We start from the raw sequence: 19,107 nt of genomic DNA, 5'->3' as shown, positions 1-19,107 counted from the left end.
ACAGCTCTCATTTAGGTTTTGCTGCGACACCCCCACAATCAGACCCAACAACTTTGCAACGGCTAGTATTGTTTTCACTTTGTGAGTCTGTGTATGTGTCATCATGGCAAAATGTGGTGCTGGAGAAACCTATTGTAGCAGGAACTACCGCAGAAGCCATTTTGAGAATTTTGCCAAGTGTCTATCTGTTCATCTGTCTGCCTGCTCTGGACAGATATTGTCACAGTGACAGCATCGCAACAGTACAAGATGCAGTTATAAAACATTACAGGTGTGTAGTTGAGATTAAAATGAAGGCAGAGCTCAAAGATTGGGAGTGGTCCAAGCAATGGCACCGGAAGTATGATTAAGGAAGGGGCCATTAATACCCCCACTTTATGCCCCCTGGCCCCACAGGTGTGTAGTCGAGATCACACCGAAGGCCGGGTTCAAAAATGGTTGTGTTCCGAGGAAGGATGTTGGAAGTAGGGGAAAGTAGGGAGGGAGCCATTGGCAGGGGTGCTCCATCTTGTCTCTGATCTTTTTCTCTTTTTGTTAGCTCAGGGTGAGAAACAACACAGATATAAAGAAGGCCAGTGTTTTTGTTGAGTTCAAACACTTACTGTAGAATCTTTCATAGTATTTTTTTTCCTGCAAGTCTTCTGACAGCTCAAAACAGCTTAAATAATGGAGTTCTGGTGGTGGTAGTCATTATGCAATATTATCTTAAAGATATTTTTTGGGCATTTTGCCTTCAATTGATGGGACAGTTGAGAGTGGGGGGGAGAGAGAGAGGGGATGACATGCAGCAAAGGGCCACAGGCTGGACTTGAACCCGGGCCACTGCGGCAATAGCCTTGTACATGGGGCGCCTGCTCTATCCTCTAAGCCACCAATGCCCCGTCATTATGCAATATTCGAAATGTATTTTGATTGCAGCTATATAACTTGAATCGTATAAATCATACCGTTACACAATTATATTACAGAAACTAGTCTAAAGTAAGTGATTCCCACATGTATTCAGATTTATGTAGGGCTGGGTTCCGAACCGAATGTGTTTGTTTTCAGACCAAACTGTTTCCTGAGCATATAGCAGAACACTGAAACTATCCATTAGTAAACAAAGTAGCTGACATCAAATATTTAGCCAGATTTATTTGCTTTTTCAAATCATAATTTAAGTTTTTGTTAAAAAACTCATGCATTTGGAAATGTTTAGTATCTTTTCTGAATGAAAAAGGGGCTGTAGTTTGTGTTTTTACATTTGTCAGCTGAAAAACTATTATAGGTTTTGCCAGCAGTCAGAAATCACTGCAAATTTTATTGAGCATACAAATAATGCAGATGTGCTCAGACAAGTTGCTTAAGAAACAAGAACAAGAGCTCAAGTGTATAAACAATGACTATGGCAAGAACATTATATATGGGATGAATAAAATTCAATAACACAACATTTTAATACATTATAATAAGAGTGGATGAAAAACATAGCTTACATAATTCCTCTCCAAAAAGTAAATTATAATGTTTGACAGTTTTTCTTAATTTTTTTAGTGTCCAAAAGTTATAGTTTCAATGCTCCCTGAATACACACAGAAGCCCAAAGAAAGCTGGGGTAATCTTATATACTGTGCATCCATGTATGTAAGATTATCCATTCATTATTACTGTTTTATTCATTATTTTAATGTATGATGAATTTTGTGTCACATTTGTCATGCCTAAAACCTACATTAACATCCGTAGAGTCAATTACAATATTATATTTACTTTTACACAATATATAGTCCCTCAGTTGAGACCTTATGTAGCAGACTGTATGCAATATTAAAATAAATGTATTAAAGATTCTGACTCAGCATTGCAAAAATACAATTGTTTTTAATATCTAAAAATGTGAAGACAAATGTTTGTTGTGTACTACTTTGATGTGCACTTCTTTATTCTCATTAGTGATACAGAATTTATAAGGTAAAAGCCTCGTCCTCTGCCAATCAATACCTGTGAAAATATTATTTCAAAAAGCTTTTCTCCAGGATTAATTTTCCTTCTTTGCTAATCAAAATCCATACATCCAACAGTGGACATCCTGATGATGTCAGTGTACTGTAAATACAGTGGAAAATTGGTGCCAGTCCAACATGCAGCGCTGTCACACACCCACTTTTTCTCTTCCGAACACCAACCAATGAAAATGGTTCTTGTAGGGATGGGTGATGCTTCTGTCCAATCAGCTCACGCGGTCTTCGAAAACGTCATGCTACGGAAGTGCGGACGTGCTGAAGCAGTGGCGTGTGGGCCCTAGCCAGCTATACCGGGCTGTAACGCAAGTAAACTGAATAAAAACAAACGTGAATGTCAGTGTTTCATATTTCATGTAGATAGCTTACAGTTTATCAGCCTGCGGTCTGACAATGGGAGCGAACAACAGTACCCGCCGCGTGTCGTTTGAGTCAGACGAGAACGAGAATATAACAGTGGTGAAGGGCATACGGGTAAGTGACAGTGAACATACCTGCCTGGTGTTAGGTAAACAGGTGCGCCATGGCTGCCTTAATGGTATCAGTTTATACAAAGGTGTATTAGGCTAAATGCTAATTAGCTAATGCGTTATAGCTTGTGTAAAGGCAGCTATGCTAACTTAGTGCGAGCACACTGTCAGCCTGACTCTCATTCATTCTTAAAGCTACACAGCAGGTTAATATAAAGTAACGTTAAATGAGTATGCTGTTTAATAATGCATAGTCAATGGCGGCTGCAGTGGCTGTGAGATTTAGACACTGTAAACCTTCCAATGTCCTTTTGGGAATGTTGACGTTGACGTCAGCAGCCTCGTGCTCTGCTGTCTGTCACTGTGTGTATGAATGAAAGTGACTGGAAGTGGTCAGGCTGTTGCATTCATGGTCATAAATAATGTTATCCTTTGGGAGTTTTTGTTAAATGGTGCAAGGATGCATGTGCACAAAGTGACAGTCAACTTCTGTTGTTAGGTGGGAAGCTGTCACTAGTTCTACTGTCGGCTGATGTTAAATTTAGATTGAGAGGCTTTAGGCTTTTATCAGATAAGACTTAGGGTGGCGTGGCTCTGTCTATTATTACTCAGCAGGCCAAGTGCTGCTAATGGTATCTTTCAATGAGGTGTAATCCTGTTTATGACACTGCTGTAATGACTGCCTAAGTAAAGGAAGCTTTGTCTCATCCAGTTAAACATGGGGAATACTCTTATTTGCTTCCCTGCTGAGAGAAAGATCAATACCCCTTGCAGATCAGTCAGTTAAAGGAATACTTTATCACCTGAGTGATCATTTGTGCATCAGTTACTCACCCTGTGTTACGCTGAAATCATAAGGAGAACTTTGGTTTTTCTTGCATGAAAGTGAAAGTTATCTATACTCCTTCCTAAGCCAGACTCCATTGACAAAAACGGTGATTTTACCTCACTGAGCACAGGAGCTTCTGGGCTACCTCTACCTTGACCAGTTAGTTTGTTTGGGTTATTGTGTGACTTTGGTGTTTTCAAGAGTCAGTTTGGATTCACCGAAATCACACAATAACACAAACAAACCACCAGTAGAGACAGTGGTAGACTAGTGGTAGACCAGAAGCTCATTAAGGTCCAGCAAGGTAAAATTACAGTTTTTGTCAGTGGAGTTTGGCTTACAAGAGAAAATAAATAACTTTCACTCTTTGTTTAGTTTTAAATAGTAAGGTTTTGGCAAGAATGCATGTGTTTGGGAAGTACTTAGCATATGACTGGATAAGTTAGACTTGGTTTATATACATGAGTTGTATGAGAGTCTGTAAACTGATGTTTGGATGTAGTTTTGCTGTTGTTAAACACAGCCCCTTTTTACTCTAATTCACCAATAATTTGTCCAAATTTTGGATTCCTTGTGCACCTAAAACCAGAAGATGACTAGCTTAGCATAAAGACTGAAAGCAGAGGAAACAGCCAGGCTTGATCTGTCTGAAGTTACAAAAATCAGTTGATCAGCACCTCTAAAGTTCACTTATTTACATGTTTTGTCTTGTGTGTGTGTGTGTGATCTGAAGAAATATGTAAAAGCAAAAAAGTGTGGTCTTTGTCTGTATGAGGTGTAACAACATTATTATGTTTAAGTGTTTCTGTAAATCTGTCGCATTGTTCCACTTAAACTTTTCCTCCACTCTCCTTTGCAGCTTTCTGAGAATGTCATCAACCGCATGAGGGAACCTGAAGCTCCTCCCAAACCTCAACATGCTCCCACTCCACCTCCTCCCATGGCACCCATCCTCACTCCTTCTATCCTGCGGCCAGTGCCGCCCCTCTTCGACCCGATCACCCCCTTGCCTTCTCCCCCTCCTCCTCTCGTAGAACCTGTTGCACCTCCAGCTCCTCCTCCACCTGCTCCATCTGCCACAGAGACTGTGGCTGCACCTCCACCACCTCCTCCTCAACCATCTACAGAACAGGTAGCAGCGCCCACCATCATTGACATGGTGCTTCCATCCTCATCAGCCCCAGCTGCTGCTGATGCTGTCACTGCTGCTCCTGCTTTTGAGCCCGTGGCAGCACCTCCTCCTCTTGCTCCTGCTCCTGCTCCTGCTGCTGCTGAGCCAGTCATTTTGCCTCTATCTCTCCCACCCGCTGCTCCCGCTGCTCCCCTGATTCCCGCTCCCTGCCCTGCCCCGGCTGGGGTGGAAGCAGCCCCTCCGCTTGCTCCTCCTTCCCTTGCAATTGAATCATCACCTCCAAACCAATCAATCGCTTCTGCTCCTCCAATAATTGAACCCATTGCTCCTCCACATGTGATTGAGCCCACTGCTCCTCCATCTGTAGCTGAATCCATCCCTCCTCCTCTTCCTCCTGTTGAAATGGAACCCATCATTGCTACCCCTCTTCCCAAATCGGAACCCCTCTCTCCCCTGCCTGTTTTCGAGCCTGTCACCGTCCTGCCAAATCCTCCAGGGGACACCATGTCCCCGCAGCCTGCTGAGCCATTTGCTGCACCTCCCTTGCCTGAGTTTAATGCTCCTTGTGAACCAGTTGCACCTCCTCCTCAGCCCCCAGTGGAGCCAGTATCCCCTGCTCCTGTCCCTGAGCCAGTGGTAGTGCCTGAATCAATTTCGGTCCCACCACCACCTCCTGCTGCACCAGCCGGTGAGTTTTATCCCAGTACGCTGAAAGTCACTATTTGTAAAATACATTAGCAAACAAATGCTGCAAGAAGAAATACATTCGATGTGGTACTGATTTAGACTGTACGATATTCTGGTGGTCAAGGGTAGTTTAATCAATGTCAAGGGATGGAGAAGCTTACCAAGCTCCCTCCTTCTGTATAAATGGATGATGCAGCAGAGGTATGAAGATTTACTCAGTGCTTCTGTTATTTTTTCTTTTAGTTTTTCAGAATTTGTGCAGCTGTGATTTTTGACCCAGGAGGCAGCTGGCCAAACTTGTATCTTGTTTCTTCTAAAAAGAGAACGCTCAAAAACCGAAGAAATGAATTGTTCTTTGTAATGGCTCATTTTATCCTGAAACGCTTCTTCAGAGGCACGGTTAATTAGAAGGCAGAGGTTATGAGGGAATGAGCTGTCCGAGGGTTTATTTTAAGTCCTGCTACATTGTGTTTTAATGATGTTTATTGTGTGGGTGTTTACTTTGAGCCACCTTAAGCTTTCTGTCTCCAACTTTTCTCGCAGATTGTAATTACTCTTCATTTCTAAAACGTGCCTCGCATAGCCTCGATCATATTATGATTCATCGCCAGTCCCTAACTGTTAATGGAATGATTAATTCTTTCTTTTAATAACATTAATAAATTATTCTGTAATTAGCGGCCCCGCGTTCTGCTTCGTCACTGTGGAGCTCAAGCTGTCATCAGGGCCCTGCTCCTTCCTGCGGTTTGTGAGAGCACCCAGAATAGTGAGGCTAAAGTCAGCTGGAGTTTCTATTTTTGTTCTATGTGGATAAGTTCTCTCCATTTTTTATTATTCCCCCTCCTTTATAGCAGCTATAATCAATATTTTTATTTTAACAATGGATCATGTGGCAACTTGTACATGAAAGGGGGCACTTGAAATGAAGAACCCACAACGACCTGACTCTGCAGCTCCTGTCAGCTTCACAGTGTTTTATGGCGTCCTTCAGCTCTCACCGCTCTCATCAGTGTCGTTTTTGGCTACAGGAGGAAGCTGTTTTCAGCAAAGAAAACCCTCTGTGCGCTTCCTGTTCAGCACCACAGGACAGACACATTTTGTGACTAGATAGTAAATATCGCTGAGCATTTAGCCATTTGAGAGCCAGATATATGACACCAGAAGAATGCTAATGATGCTAAATATCTTCTGGATGTTTAAATAGGCAGCTGTTTGCTAACACGTTCGCTGTATCAGCTCTGTAAGGTAATAAATAATATGTTCGTGTTTTTAGCTTGTTTCTACTGTTCCAGACTTGCCAAGAAATCAGTTATTGAAGTATTGAAATAGAAAGTAGCGATTAGGAACAGAAACAAGAAAATATATGTATTATTAAATTAATTATCTTTTTAATAAACAAAGTCTCAGGGTAGCACCAAGTTTAATTACATATTTTTGGACACATAATTCGATACTGATCCAAAGGGCTATGATGTGATTATAAAACCATTATTGATGCATCTTGATAATAATCTTGATAGTAATCCATATTCACTTCCATCATCTTTTATGGATACAATTGCTTTGATATTACGTGTTTAATTGTTTGACAGCAACTACAACAGGCTGTTTTTCCTCCAGCTGTGGGTGGAAATGTGAATTATGGGTTCTCATGTTTGGTGTGTTCCCAAATATTACCCTGATTAAGCCCAGGGGATGAGGGGAGTAACAATAAAATGAAACCCAGGGAATCGAGTGTAAGCGAAATAAAGGACTTTATTAACAATTAAAGAATATGAAGATGTTTACAACCAAAAGTTAAAGTAACAAGTTAAAACTGCTAACTCAGAAAAAGAGGGAAGTGACACTTGTTTAGATATTAAATAAAAAGAAAACAACACTATCAGGCCACCACTTGAAATACAGGTACGCAGATCTACAGGTACGCTATCTTCATAGCCTCTCTGCTGTTGTCTTTCATCTGAGATGTTTCTGTGGCCCACCAGCACCTGATCCTTGAGACTGGCTGTGCAGAGCAAGTTCTTTTTACCAAAATATTTTAGTATATTGCTAGGTTTTTGCAGGTCCCTTTACCCCTCAACTTTGTCTTCATAGAGGCCAAAATGCTTCCATACCCCAGCTTATGAGCTGGTCAGATTGTATCCATCTGCGGTTGCTCACACTCCGCCATTATCACCAAAACTCAAGAAGTAGCCTGGCTTAGATTTGTAAATATGATAAATGTTTATATCCATTATGTTCTATCCAATTGGTTCAGCTGCAAGAAAGTTTCAGCTCAGTCTTACAAAGTTGTTACAGACAATCATAATGTTGAGAATTGGGTTTAAAATGACTGATTATTGACCTTTTGCGTCAAGAAATAATCTTTCAAGAGAGAATTAAAATACCTCTAAGAATCGATTTTTTCTCCCCACCCCCAAAGACACTCCTGTCACTGACGATAATGCTGTATCAAAGAGTCTCAACACATAGACATACCCACTCTGTCTCTCCACTTTGCTCCCTCTGTCAAAGTTTTTAGTCCTATTTGTCTCCAAAGTGTGGGTGCATGTCCCTTATCTCTTGACATATCCAGCAGAGGACATCTGAATGTTACCTGTTCATTACACTGCACAGAACAGGGGCGTGGGTGCCGGTTTTTCAAAAGGTGGTATCCAGGGTGTGGGCAGGCCTCCCCATCCTTGACTGTGCTCAATCAGTGAGGTAATTAAAAAAGGCCAACTTATGCCACGGCACACTGACTCCAGTGATTAAAACGACACCTCCGCAGTTTCACACAACAAACCACCAGGCCTCATTAAGGGAAGGAGGTGGTCGTGTGTGTGTGTGTGTTTTGGCCATACGGCTTCTGCAATATGACGCTGGATTTTGCGCGAGCCACCTGCCATTTTGTTTGAGCACATTAGTAACACAATTTGTAAAATGAATAGAATTCGTTTCTGTATATTCAACAAAAGCACTCCTTTGTCAGTCTGTTTTTTCATTAGCTCTGGGGCTGCTTTCACAGCAGTGTTGCATTTTTGTCCACATTGAAAAGTTATTCCCCCATTGTTTGTGCTAATTAGTTTTTAGATGAAAAGATAAATACAATAATATCTCACTTAATTTTGTGACAGGTGTGAAGTGTGTTGAGTGTAGTTATTATGAGAAACTGCCAGTTGCCTTCACAGCAAAGTAGAGCCTGCATGAAAGATTACTAATCTACTTATCTGTTTTCTCTTAAAGTGGTCAGTTAAGGATGTACGTCCTATATTTTCTTTTGGAGGACATGAAGTTGTCATTGCTGATGTGTTTTTCTATTCCCTTTCTTGAGTCTCTACCAACCTGATTCCAAAAGTGCTGGTATACTGCGTAAATAAAAGTGCAATGATTTGCAAATCCTTTTCGAAATTCCATTGAATACAGTACAAAAGCAAGATATTCAGTGCCCAAACTGATAAACCTTTTATATACACTCAGTCTGAATTTGATGCCCGCAACATGTTCCAAAAAATTCAGACAGGGGCATGTTTACCACTGTGTTGCATCACATTTTCCTTCAACAACACTCAGTAAGTGTTTGGGATCTGAGGACACTAATTATTGGAGTTTTGAAAGCGAGATTTCTTTCTCAAGATTCAGAAGCGAGCCCCCTAAAATTTTTAAATTTAAAGACGTCTGTGTTGGAGAATGGGCCAAAATTGAAGCTTACATTGCAGACAAAACCTCTGCAAGTATTTAATAAATTTAAGTAAGTGTGTTCAATACTTTTTTCCTGTGTCATTCCACTTAATTGCACCTAATTTTTACGGATTAAAATGGGAGGATTTCTTTATCTGTGCAGTTTTATTGAGTTAATACCAATGGTCTGGTCTGAATTTCATGTGAATAGCTGCATTGGAAATATGCGTAATGAAAAAAACAATGACATGTTGACTTCTATTTCCTCCACTGTAGGTCAAAAACAGATTATCATATAATTGTACTCTGTTTTTTCAATTCAGCTCAATTCAGTTTGAATAGAATTTTATTTATCCTGAAGGAAATTCTTGTGCCATAGAATGCTTCAACACTACCAGCCAGAACAACCAGTGGGTTTCCTGGGTCAGGGTCACTCACTGGGCCCAGTTGTAGAACAACAGAGTATTAAGTATCTGACAAAATAAACAAATATACAAGATAGAAGTGTTTTCAAGGAGCAAAAGCAAAAACCAGTGCCTTATAGAGTAACAATGGGAGTGTGATAAGTACAAGTGTTACTAAAAATGAACTAAAATGGTGGAAAAAACAGACTGTGCCTGCTAATCAGTGTTATATTTAATTTGATATAACAAGAATTATACAACAATTAGTTCTGGCCCTGCAATCTGATTGGTTGAGAGACAGTAAAACTGTGACGATATTGGAGTACAACATCACGGTTATTTCACTGTGTATGTATCACTCCGCCTCACAGCTGATTGCAATCAACAATCAAATTAAAACTGACGGTTAGTGTCAGTTAGGTCAGCAGTTGCGTTGTAGGCTAATTAATTCATCCACTGTCAAACAGCCAAAAATATGGATTTATTTCCTAAAATAAGTTTTGAATTGAACTATGAATGGTCATCAGAGGAAGATGAGGGAGAGGAGAAGCTGAATCCATCTGAGCACACATCCAGGTTTGTCAGTGTTTCATCAGCGGAGCTCAATGACTTGGAGAAAAGCAACATACTGTCAGATCAGAAGGCAGAGTCGGCTGTGCCTGTGAAGCGACAGTCCACCATGCAGTCACCAGAGACTTATTTCACCGGCTGCACAATTAATGGAAACGTGCAGATAAATGTGTATAAAGAGTAAGTGCCTGGCGCACCATGTCTGCGTTACATAGCAACGGTGACAGCGGAGTCCTGAGGGAACTATTTTTGTTGGCGGAAGACAAATAAAATGCTTAAATTATCTATTTTGTCCTCATTTTTCAACATTTCTTAATCAGCCTTGCTTATTTAACTGTTGAACTGTTGTATAAAAGCAATATCACACTCGAGCTCGTGATGTTATACTCGTATATCGTCATGGCTGTGATTGTCTTCAGCACTCGGCCTACGGCCTCGTGCCTATGACCGAATCACAGCCGTGACGATATACAAGTATAACATCACTCCCTCTCGTGTGATATTGCTTAAGTAGTATTGCACTACATTGACAAGTGATCATGATATTGAAGAAAAATATTGCACATGGTATAAGCAGTAATGTGCATCATATGAAGTCATAGTGCACCTCATGTAGGTAAATAGTTTGTCAGTGTCCTTTGTTTGAGCTCTCCTCCTACAGAAGAGGGAGGACAGTTACACAGTGTCCCAACTTTTCGGAATCAAGGCTGAAAGTTTGAGAGAGTCAAAGATCTTCCAGGACAAATAAAGCAGAGAGAGGACTTCATTTCTCTCCTCCGTCTTCTTGTGTGCACAGTATATCTGCAGTGTCAATGATTGTGTGTTTGTATGGGCTGTTTTTTAACATTGCGTTGGCCCTTACATTTACAGTATCACACAGCAATTTGGCCGGTTGACATTTACTCAGAAATTTTGTGTATACTCTCCTCGCAAGGTCACCTCATAGCTTAATATGTACCGAGTTCACCAAGTATTATGAAGGAGAGGGGAAAAAAGTCAACTTGGACGATTGATCAAGCATGCTCTTTTTAAAGGGGGAAAAAAAATAGAAAAGGTACGATGAATGTGAATGTGAATCTCGTTAAAAAGTTGCAAAGTTCAGCCCAATTCTGAAAGGGTACGACCTTAATGAGGCGGACATTGATTATGTGTGTCCACGAGAGTACGGTATCGAGTTAGACTCTCAGCAGGTCGGCTGTCTCTAAATCATGGGCCTGAGTCAGTATGTGTGCTGATTACACCATAGTCAAGGTTGAACCTCCTACACCTTCTCCAATGTGTTATAAATATTCATATGGCAGTGCCCACACACTGCGCCGGACTAATAGCCTGCTTAAAGATGTCTCCCAGGTGCAGCAGAGAGAATGGGAAAATGGGACAGGCGAAGGAAAACAATGGGAGACTTAGTGTGTGTGCATAAATGTGAGTGTGAAACTCGTGAAATATATCACTCTCCTTTTGAAACTGACTTTTCTTGTTATCTTGTGAAAATGTGAAATGATCAGTTTGGTCCTTTTTCATAACATGAGATTAAATTAACAGGAAAGAGTGTGAATAAAAGGGAAAATCAGAAATGGCACCTGCCTGCCAGGGCTGGAAGCTTCCCCTTGGCACTTTTCCTCTCTTTTCTTTTTTTTCTTTCCTATGTGAACGTAGTGAAAGGTGTGCGGTGACTCGTCTAAGCGCGAGGAAACGTGCGGAAGTGGTAATGTTACAGATTATGCCCTCCACGCGGGTCCTGGGGTTAATGAAACTTCTGATGAGAAACGCAATTTGCCTTCGTCTATTATCTCCACTGCCAATAGCCTGTGCTCCACCGCCTCTCCTCCTCCTCTGTGGGTTTTTCCACAGGGTTTCGTGATTGGTGGAAAAGGGAAGGAGGGGGACACGTCTAAAAAGATGATGAGTTTTTAATCTTTTTAACATTTACATGTCCTACTCAGGATTGACACTGGCTCTGTCGATCTGGAATTGTCTCTGACCCTAACCAGCCTCCCTCAAGGACCCCAGACAGTGTTTATCATATCAGAACCTGTTCCCCGGCTGACCCTGCGGGCCTGCTAGCTATCTGAAGACTCTCTCTGCAGGGCTGGAAAGGATGTGGTGATAAATGACGAGTTGCTTAGGCTTGTCCGAACTTCGAGGACTTTTAGAATTTTACTTTTCATAGTGCAATGTGTAATTTTTATGTTAGTGTGAGATATTTTAAAGGGCGGTTTATATAGAAATGTCAGTCTTACCTAATGGGAAAAGTTGATAACGGCACGATGTTACCTCTGATATAAAGTTCCTCTTGAGTTTGGTGTCCAGGACACATTATATTCATCTACTCTGAAGATCTTTGGAAGGAATAGTAAGAAATTGATGGGTTTTCATCAAAGAGATTCTGCACTGTTGTAAAGCCGCTAGTGTCATACAGCCTAAACCGACTCGCACTCACAAGTCATCCTGAAGGAGGCAGCTGTAGCTTGTGTTTCAGTACAGCCTTGTTGTTGTGAGTTGGAAGAAATGCTTGAAAAAGCCTTTTTTTTTCTCAGGTGTGGACAGTATTTGCAAAATGAAATATCACAATTTATTTAATCTGTATTAACAGATATCTGTATGTGTATGCAGAATCTGCAGGTAGCAGTGCAAGATTTTGGTTTTGAAAACGTTCTGGTTTCCATTTGTAGTCCGAGTAGCATTGATCAGTCATGTTTTAGTGGCAGGTAAACTGTGTAGAGAGCCAAAGAGGCGGAATGCATTTGCCAAAATAAAGTCTTGAAACAATCATCAGACAAGGGTTAGCTTTTTTTTCTGTTTATAGAGATTAGCCTAAATGGCTGGTGCAACAGAGACACTTGAAACCCCAAAGTCCCCATGGCAGAGTCAGGGTTCTGGCCCTACAGGTTGTAGTTTCTGTCGTAGTTCTCAACAGAGTTGTAATTAGCCTCTCCTCTGCAGTGGGTTCAATGGTGCTTCTGAGTGCTGTCAGACATGATGGATATTATTTTCCTACACTCTGGACAGTTGGGTGACAGCAGTCTCTGTCTTTGAAGATACACTGTGCAGCAGAAAGTAGTCAACTGTCAATCACCGCCTCTGTTTGCACTAGTGTTTCCTCTGAAGCCCTGTCACACTAAACCTCCCTCTACCTGCTGCTTATTCATTCTCTTTACTGTACCAAACAGTTGTCATGCTGCGAGCTCTTGTTATGTGTTGTGTGCTGCAGAGAAGAAAAGGCTGCAGAGGTTGGGGGATCAGAGAGAGGATCGAGTTAACTGTATTCTGAGAGCGAATTGTTAACAGTGTGGGTGTGACAAAGCTGCCGGCGGAGGTGAGGAAGACTAAAATGACAGAAGGTATAGGGAGAAATGCTTGTTAATGAGCTGTAATATTATGTATCCATGACACCAGTTGCATTAACCGTCTCCTGGTAACTATACTGCCTGTCACGATCAACAACTTATTCTTCCATCAAATCACCGAAGAAAATTAAAATCTTGAAGTTATTTAATTTAGCTTTTAATATGGAAAAGTGATTAGATAATTAGAACATTCAGACTAATTAACAGCTACCTCAGAGATTCAAACTTTTCAATTTGAAATGTTTGACAGTTTATTTTGAATTTATTGTATTTAATTACTCGTAGACTAGATCTTTATTTTAGTCTTTACAGCGAGCAGAAAACATCAAAGGCACTTTCAGGCCATTACAAGCACCAGTCAAAAAAATTCATTCCCCGAAAATGAAACTCTTTTCTTTTTTTATTTGCTGCCACTGCTGCAAGAGAAAATATCAATTTAAAGTCAAGAATTGTCGACCAAATTGTTTCTTTTTCTTGCATTCCCTAGGAGAGATTTGTAGTGTGTCCCTTGGTCTTTCTGTCTATGTGGTATCTCAAAAGCCTTTTAAAAAGATTTTCAAGACAACTGGTGAACGAGCTTCAGGCCATGTTATATTTAAAACATTTGATTATGATGTAGATCTTGATTTGGGGCTTGGAGACAATTATTTTTTTAGTTGACACAATGAAATTAAAGTAGATAAACTTGATTCCAAATCCTGAATATTCCTAATGCAAAACAAATTTAACATTCACATTAAAAAGATAGTTTGAATTTTTTAAGGGGGGTTGTATGAGGTACTTATCCATAGTTAGTGTATTACCTTCGGTGGATGGCGCTCAAAACAGCCCTAATTTGGAGAAGCAAGTAGGAGTACTGCCACAGCAGCTAAGCAATGCAATGGGTCAGCCATCGAAAAACAGTGCCACCTAAAAATATTAATTTCAGTTTAAGTGTACACTATATCGAGAGTATTTTCACTGCGTTATCTTGCCGTCAGACAGCTCTTTCTTTTGGCACTACGTTTTCTCAACTGTAAGTATATGTTCTTCTTCTGTATACTCTGATTCATTAAGTTATCCTCTTGTCTCCGAAATGATTGGCATTTTGTCACTACTGCCATATTCACCTTGTTCTAGTCTCGGATAAACCGCTGGAAGTCTGACCCAGACAGCTGATCTGTGGTGTAATATAGTGCGCAGTCCAGTTGCGCCTATAAGTAGGAATACGGTTGAGAAAATGTACAGCCAAAAGAAAAGCCTGTCTGAAGCCCTTTTCCCATTGAACAAAAAACTTATTGTGACCCACAAAACCCACAATGCTAAAGGTTAATATCGGCATTAATATCCGAGACATATATCTCGTTAGTCATGGGTGTTTATCAGCTCCAGCTTTGATCGGCAGAGATGGAAATGCAACACCTTGGAGGACTCTTATTTAGGCGCAATGCAATCATGGGCTTCCACAAAATACCGTCCGTCTCCGTCCAAGCAGTGCTCAAACATCGTCAGAAATTTAGTCGGCCCTGGGTTTGAGAGAGAGACTGAATAAATAAGACGTATAAAAAAGAAGTAACCACCATAACTTTTCACTGACCTCCATGCTGCTTGCTATTGAGTGTGATGCACCAGGAAAACAAACTACTGCTACTATGGGGAAGCAGTCGATTGTCTGTCTTTGACAGCTTTTCCTATGCTTGAAACACCTCCACATGCGCTAATTTTGGTGGAAAAAGGTATGATAGCTTTTTTTTAGGTGGCTAAAATATGTTTTGCTGCTGCCTCCGTCCATAGCACTACACTGTTTAGCTTCTGTGGCAGTACTCCTGCCTGCTTCTCCAAACTGGGGGCGTGCTGACTGACATCTACTGTTGGTAATACACTGACTATGGATAAGTACCTCATACAGACCCACTTTTAAAGATCCAAACTATCCCTTTAAACTCGGAGCATTTTTTATTGCAGTTGCACCAACTTGAAAAATTGATTATTGTCAGTCGTCCTATGCTTTCAAGCTGTGATTCTGAAATCAATGATTGATATGTGAAGCAACACCACATGTTGGACCTTAAAGGGGCAGATGAAATCATGACTGTAAAACCCCCCAAGCACCCCAGTTTCGTAAAATGGCAAAATAGGCACTGTCACTCAACATGAGGTGATTTTGCCTCAGCAATCGGTGTGTTCTTTTTTCCCTTTGTGTGTATATTTTCAACAGCTGCAACACCAAGATGATGAGGAAGAAATGGCACAGCACATTTTAGGTCTTATTGTTGATCTGATTTAGCCGAAATTAGGTTTTTGTGTGTGTGTGTGTCCACTGGCCTGCTGTTACCACATGTTACCAGGTAATAACAGACTCTGACAATAGGGATTATCCTATCTAACTAATGCAGTGGGAGAGTAATCTTGACACACTCAGACACTCCCGCCCCATCGCTGCAGTGTCGCAGCACACACCGCATGGCACTTCTGTCTTCAGAGCACGTTTTGGCCTGGTCGCGGGCTGGCATCTTTACTTTCATGCTTAATTACCTGCCAAGATAGACCGGTGGAGACACGGAGTCATACATGTATGATGTCCCTGACATGAATATATGTAGATAGAGTGGTGTAGTGCTGTGATTTGAGCATGTGTGTGCCCCTTTGTGTGTGTGTTTAGGCAATATAGGCATGTCTCTGGCTGTGTGTTTGTGCTTTAATATCTCAGGGCTTTACTGTTTTGACACACACACACACACATGATAGAGCATGGTAGCCTGAGGGCCAAGATTTCTCTCCAGCCTCACATCATTAACAGCAAGCACAGAGAGAACATACTGTACACTGAAGACACACTTCATAACATTTTATGGCACACAACACTTGGGCTGGAACTTATGCTGGCCTTACACCAAACAACTTTTCAAGTGATTTTATTGTTGCAGACAAATTTCAGATGTTCCTGTGATCTTGTTCTTTCGCTGTAAGGTCTTAAGCCAGTCTTTTTCTCTTCTTGATGTTACAGCAAAATAAAACATGTTTTAATATTATGCTAAGTTCTTAGTCTTGGCTCATGCAAATAGTAAAGTTCAGTGACATGAACAGTGTCAACAACCAGTAGCTGCGCTCTCTCCAGCACCAAACAAGAAGCAGCAAACCAAGCAGACAGTAAACATGTAGGGGACTCCTGGGACTCCTTCTCGTGTACTGTGAAGGAGGAGAAACTGATGGAGCTGTGGAGTAAACAAGAGTCAGTTTTTAATTTGGCATGGATTCACCAACCAGCACTTACTTTAGTGAGGAATCTTAATTTTTGAAACAGTTCTCTTCTCCCACTAAAATGGGGCGGCTAACTTACAGAGGCCGGCAGAGGCGACAAATCCAAAATGTTAAGTTTAGATGTAAATACAGTTTGTCTTTATTGATTATATTGATGCCAAATTCACACGAATACCATCAACATATGACACCTTTGAGCTTATGTTTCTATCGTTGTTTATTTTTACGGACATGTATAGAATTGCTAATGTCTTATTTTTATATTTCTTAAAGGGAGTTTGGCGCAATATTGTCCACCAGGAGCAGGATGGGAAGTAATCTCAAAAGGAATCTCACTGTAGTCTTGCAACTAGTGACCCTGCAAGATCCCTAGTCTTTGCAAAATCTAACAGTGTGTGACAAAAACTCATGTTGACTTAAAAGGATAGTGCACCCAAAAATGAAAATTCAGCCATTATCTACTCACCCATATGCCGAAGGAGGCTCAGGTGAAGTTTTAGAGTCCTCACATCCCTTGTGGAGATCCCAGGAGAGAGGGGCTAACAACAAAACTCCAGCTAATGCAGGCTGGTCGACCCAGATTAAAATGTCCAAAAAACACAAAATTGAAACCACAGAATATCTCCACACTGCTCGTCCGTAGTAATCCAAGTGTCCTGAAGCCCCGACATAAAAAGTTGTTTGTACAGTGAGGCTAAAAACAGAGTTTAAATGACGTTTTTCCAAACAACTTTTTATGTCGGGGTTTCAATTATGTGTTTTTTGGACGTTTGAATCTGGGTCGCCCAGCCTGCATTAGCTGGAGTTTTGTTGTTAGTCCCTCTCTCCTGGGATCTCCACAAGGGATGTGAGGACTCCAAAACTTCACCTGAGCCTCCCTCAGCATATGGGTGAGTAAATAATGGCTGAATTTTCATTTTTGGGTGCACTGTCCCTTTAAGATGTGAGAGGGAGACATTTCAGTATAAATCAATTTAAAAAACTACACAAAAAAGATATTTTTGTCAGATATATACTCTAGATGAGGAGAGGCTGTTTAAGGGGAGTGCATATTTATTTTGTAACACTGGGTGACACTTGAACTGTATTACTTATTAATTTAATTGGGTGGTAAATAGACTGGGGATAGTTGTACATTAGTTGTAGATAGATTTGGGGATTTGTTGAAATAGTATATGAGTTAAAAGAAGAAATGTAAGAAAGGGGTAGGGAGATATCATACAAGTTTGATTCGACCATCTCCTTTTCGGACACTGTTATCTTTGTCCTGTTTGTTTTTTATTATGTTTTTTGTATTTGTTAAAGTCATTCATTCATTTAAAAGATATTTTAAAGTATTTTAGTGTATGGTAGGCTCATGATTATTTTCATGATTAATTAAGCAGAGGATTATTAACTGATTAGTCAGTACTTCTTTTTTTGGTCTATAAAACATACAAACATCAAAAAACAGAGAAAGTCCAAAATCAAGACTGAAAGCAGAAAATGCCGGTATGTGACTTGCTGGAACTGGGAAATGTCATCCGGCATTTTTACGATTAATCGATTATCAAAATAGTCACCGAATATGTTTCTGCTGATCCATTAATCCAAACTCATTTGACCCCATGGGACATATACAGCTCGATTTAATCTCAAGTGGGCTGGTCCAAGTATTTCTGAAAATGTTCATCCTAAACAAAACAGATGATGAAATATCTGAGAGGTCCGAAGACAAATTAACGCAGCAATATGTCTCAGTATTTGCACAATCAAGTCTCATATTCACTGTCATTATATGGGCATTTTTACATACATTTCCACTCCCGTGTAGTAATGCTTGCATCACCACCCCAGACTAAAGTGAACGCTGTTGAGGAAGCAGGTTAGGTTATCCCCTGCCTTACAAACCATTTACAAATCATAGAAGTCTGATACAGATGTCTGTGTACTGCTTGACAATATTCGTCACAATGTTCAGTTTCTTTAAAATGACCACAATAAGAATTAATTTTGCTTTCTGTTTTCATGTTTTGTTGCTCTGGGCACCTCTTAGGATTCATAGGTGCATCAGTATTAGGTGTGCAGAGTCATCCAGTGAGCCGGATTGGACCCTTTGGCGGGCCAGTTCTAGCCTGTGGGCCGTATGTTAATCATTGCAGGACTAGTAGAAACCCTGACCAACCTGCCCCAAGCAAAACAATTCAGTGAGAGACTTTTCACTGAAGCATTATGGTTAAATTGTTCATTTTGAACAGCACATTTTTTAATTAATGCAGATTTCCCAACACCTGTTGCCTCCTTTCTCTTTCATGTTTTTACTTTTTAGACAATATGACTCTGTTCGGTGTCCAAACAAACACAGTATGCCTGTCAGCAAACAACACCTGTTTACTTAAAAACTAGGGATGCACTGAATATTCGGTAACCGAATATATTCGGCCGAATATTGCAAAAAAACACACATTCGGTATTCGGTGGAATAAGTTAAAAGCAAGGCCGAATAATAGCGGCGTGTTTTGATAACGCAATCAAACAGCGTGCCGTGACGGGCCGAATAAAATGTTGGCAGTGTGGCGATCCGCCCGTCACCGCACTGGCATTTGCGACTAAAAATAGTTTTGAGTGAGCAAAATAGGCTTAAATCGTTCAGCACGCTGTGCGAGCAGCCTACAGATTTCAACCAGCAGCAGAAACGAAAGGCGAATCCCATCGGTTGTGGGTTGAACGGGGGTCACAGACACAGACAGTAGGCCTAATGTATTCCTGTCAAATACGGCGGCCAT

The 19,107-nt window shown here is 40.8% G+C and overlaps 1 protein-coding gene across 4 annotated transcripts in view; it reads left to right on the top strand.

The window, feature by feature from the left end:
- The first annotated feature begins 2,240 nt into the window (after window positions 1-2,240).
- chchd3a (coiled-coil-helix-coiled-coil-helix domain containing 3a) overlaps window positions 2,241-19,107 on the top strand; it is a 110,513-nt gene continuing 93,646 nt past the window's right edge. For all 4 annotated transcript variants that reach the window (XM_050036535.1, XM_050036534.1, XM_050036533.1 and 1 more), the window contains exons 1-2: window positions 2,241-2,477; window positions 4,162-5,122. In XM_050036535.1, coding sequence (XP_049892492.1) covers window positions 2,397-2,477; window positions 4,162-5,122 — 1,042 coding nt within the window. In that variant the 5' untranslated portion in view covers window positions 2,241-2,396. The remainder of the gene's footprint in view (window positions 2,478-4,161; window positions 5,123-19,107) is intronic.

This window comes from Epinephelus moara, chromosome 23 (genome assembly GCF_006386435.1).
Source record: "Epinephelus moara isolate mb chromosome 23, YSFRI_EMoa_1.0, whole genome shotgun sequence".
In the NCBI taxonomy this organism is placed as follows: domain Eukaryota; kingdom Metazoa; phylum Chordata; class Actinopteri; order Perciformes; family Serranidae; genus Epinephelus; species Epinephelus moara.
The sequence above is the reverse complement of the archived record's forward strand: the minus strand, read 5'-3'. Positions and strand labels throughout refer to the sequence as shown.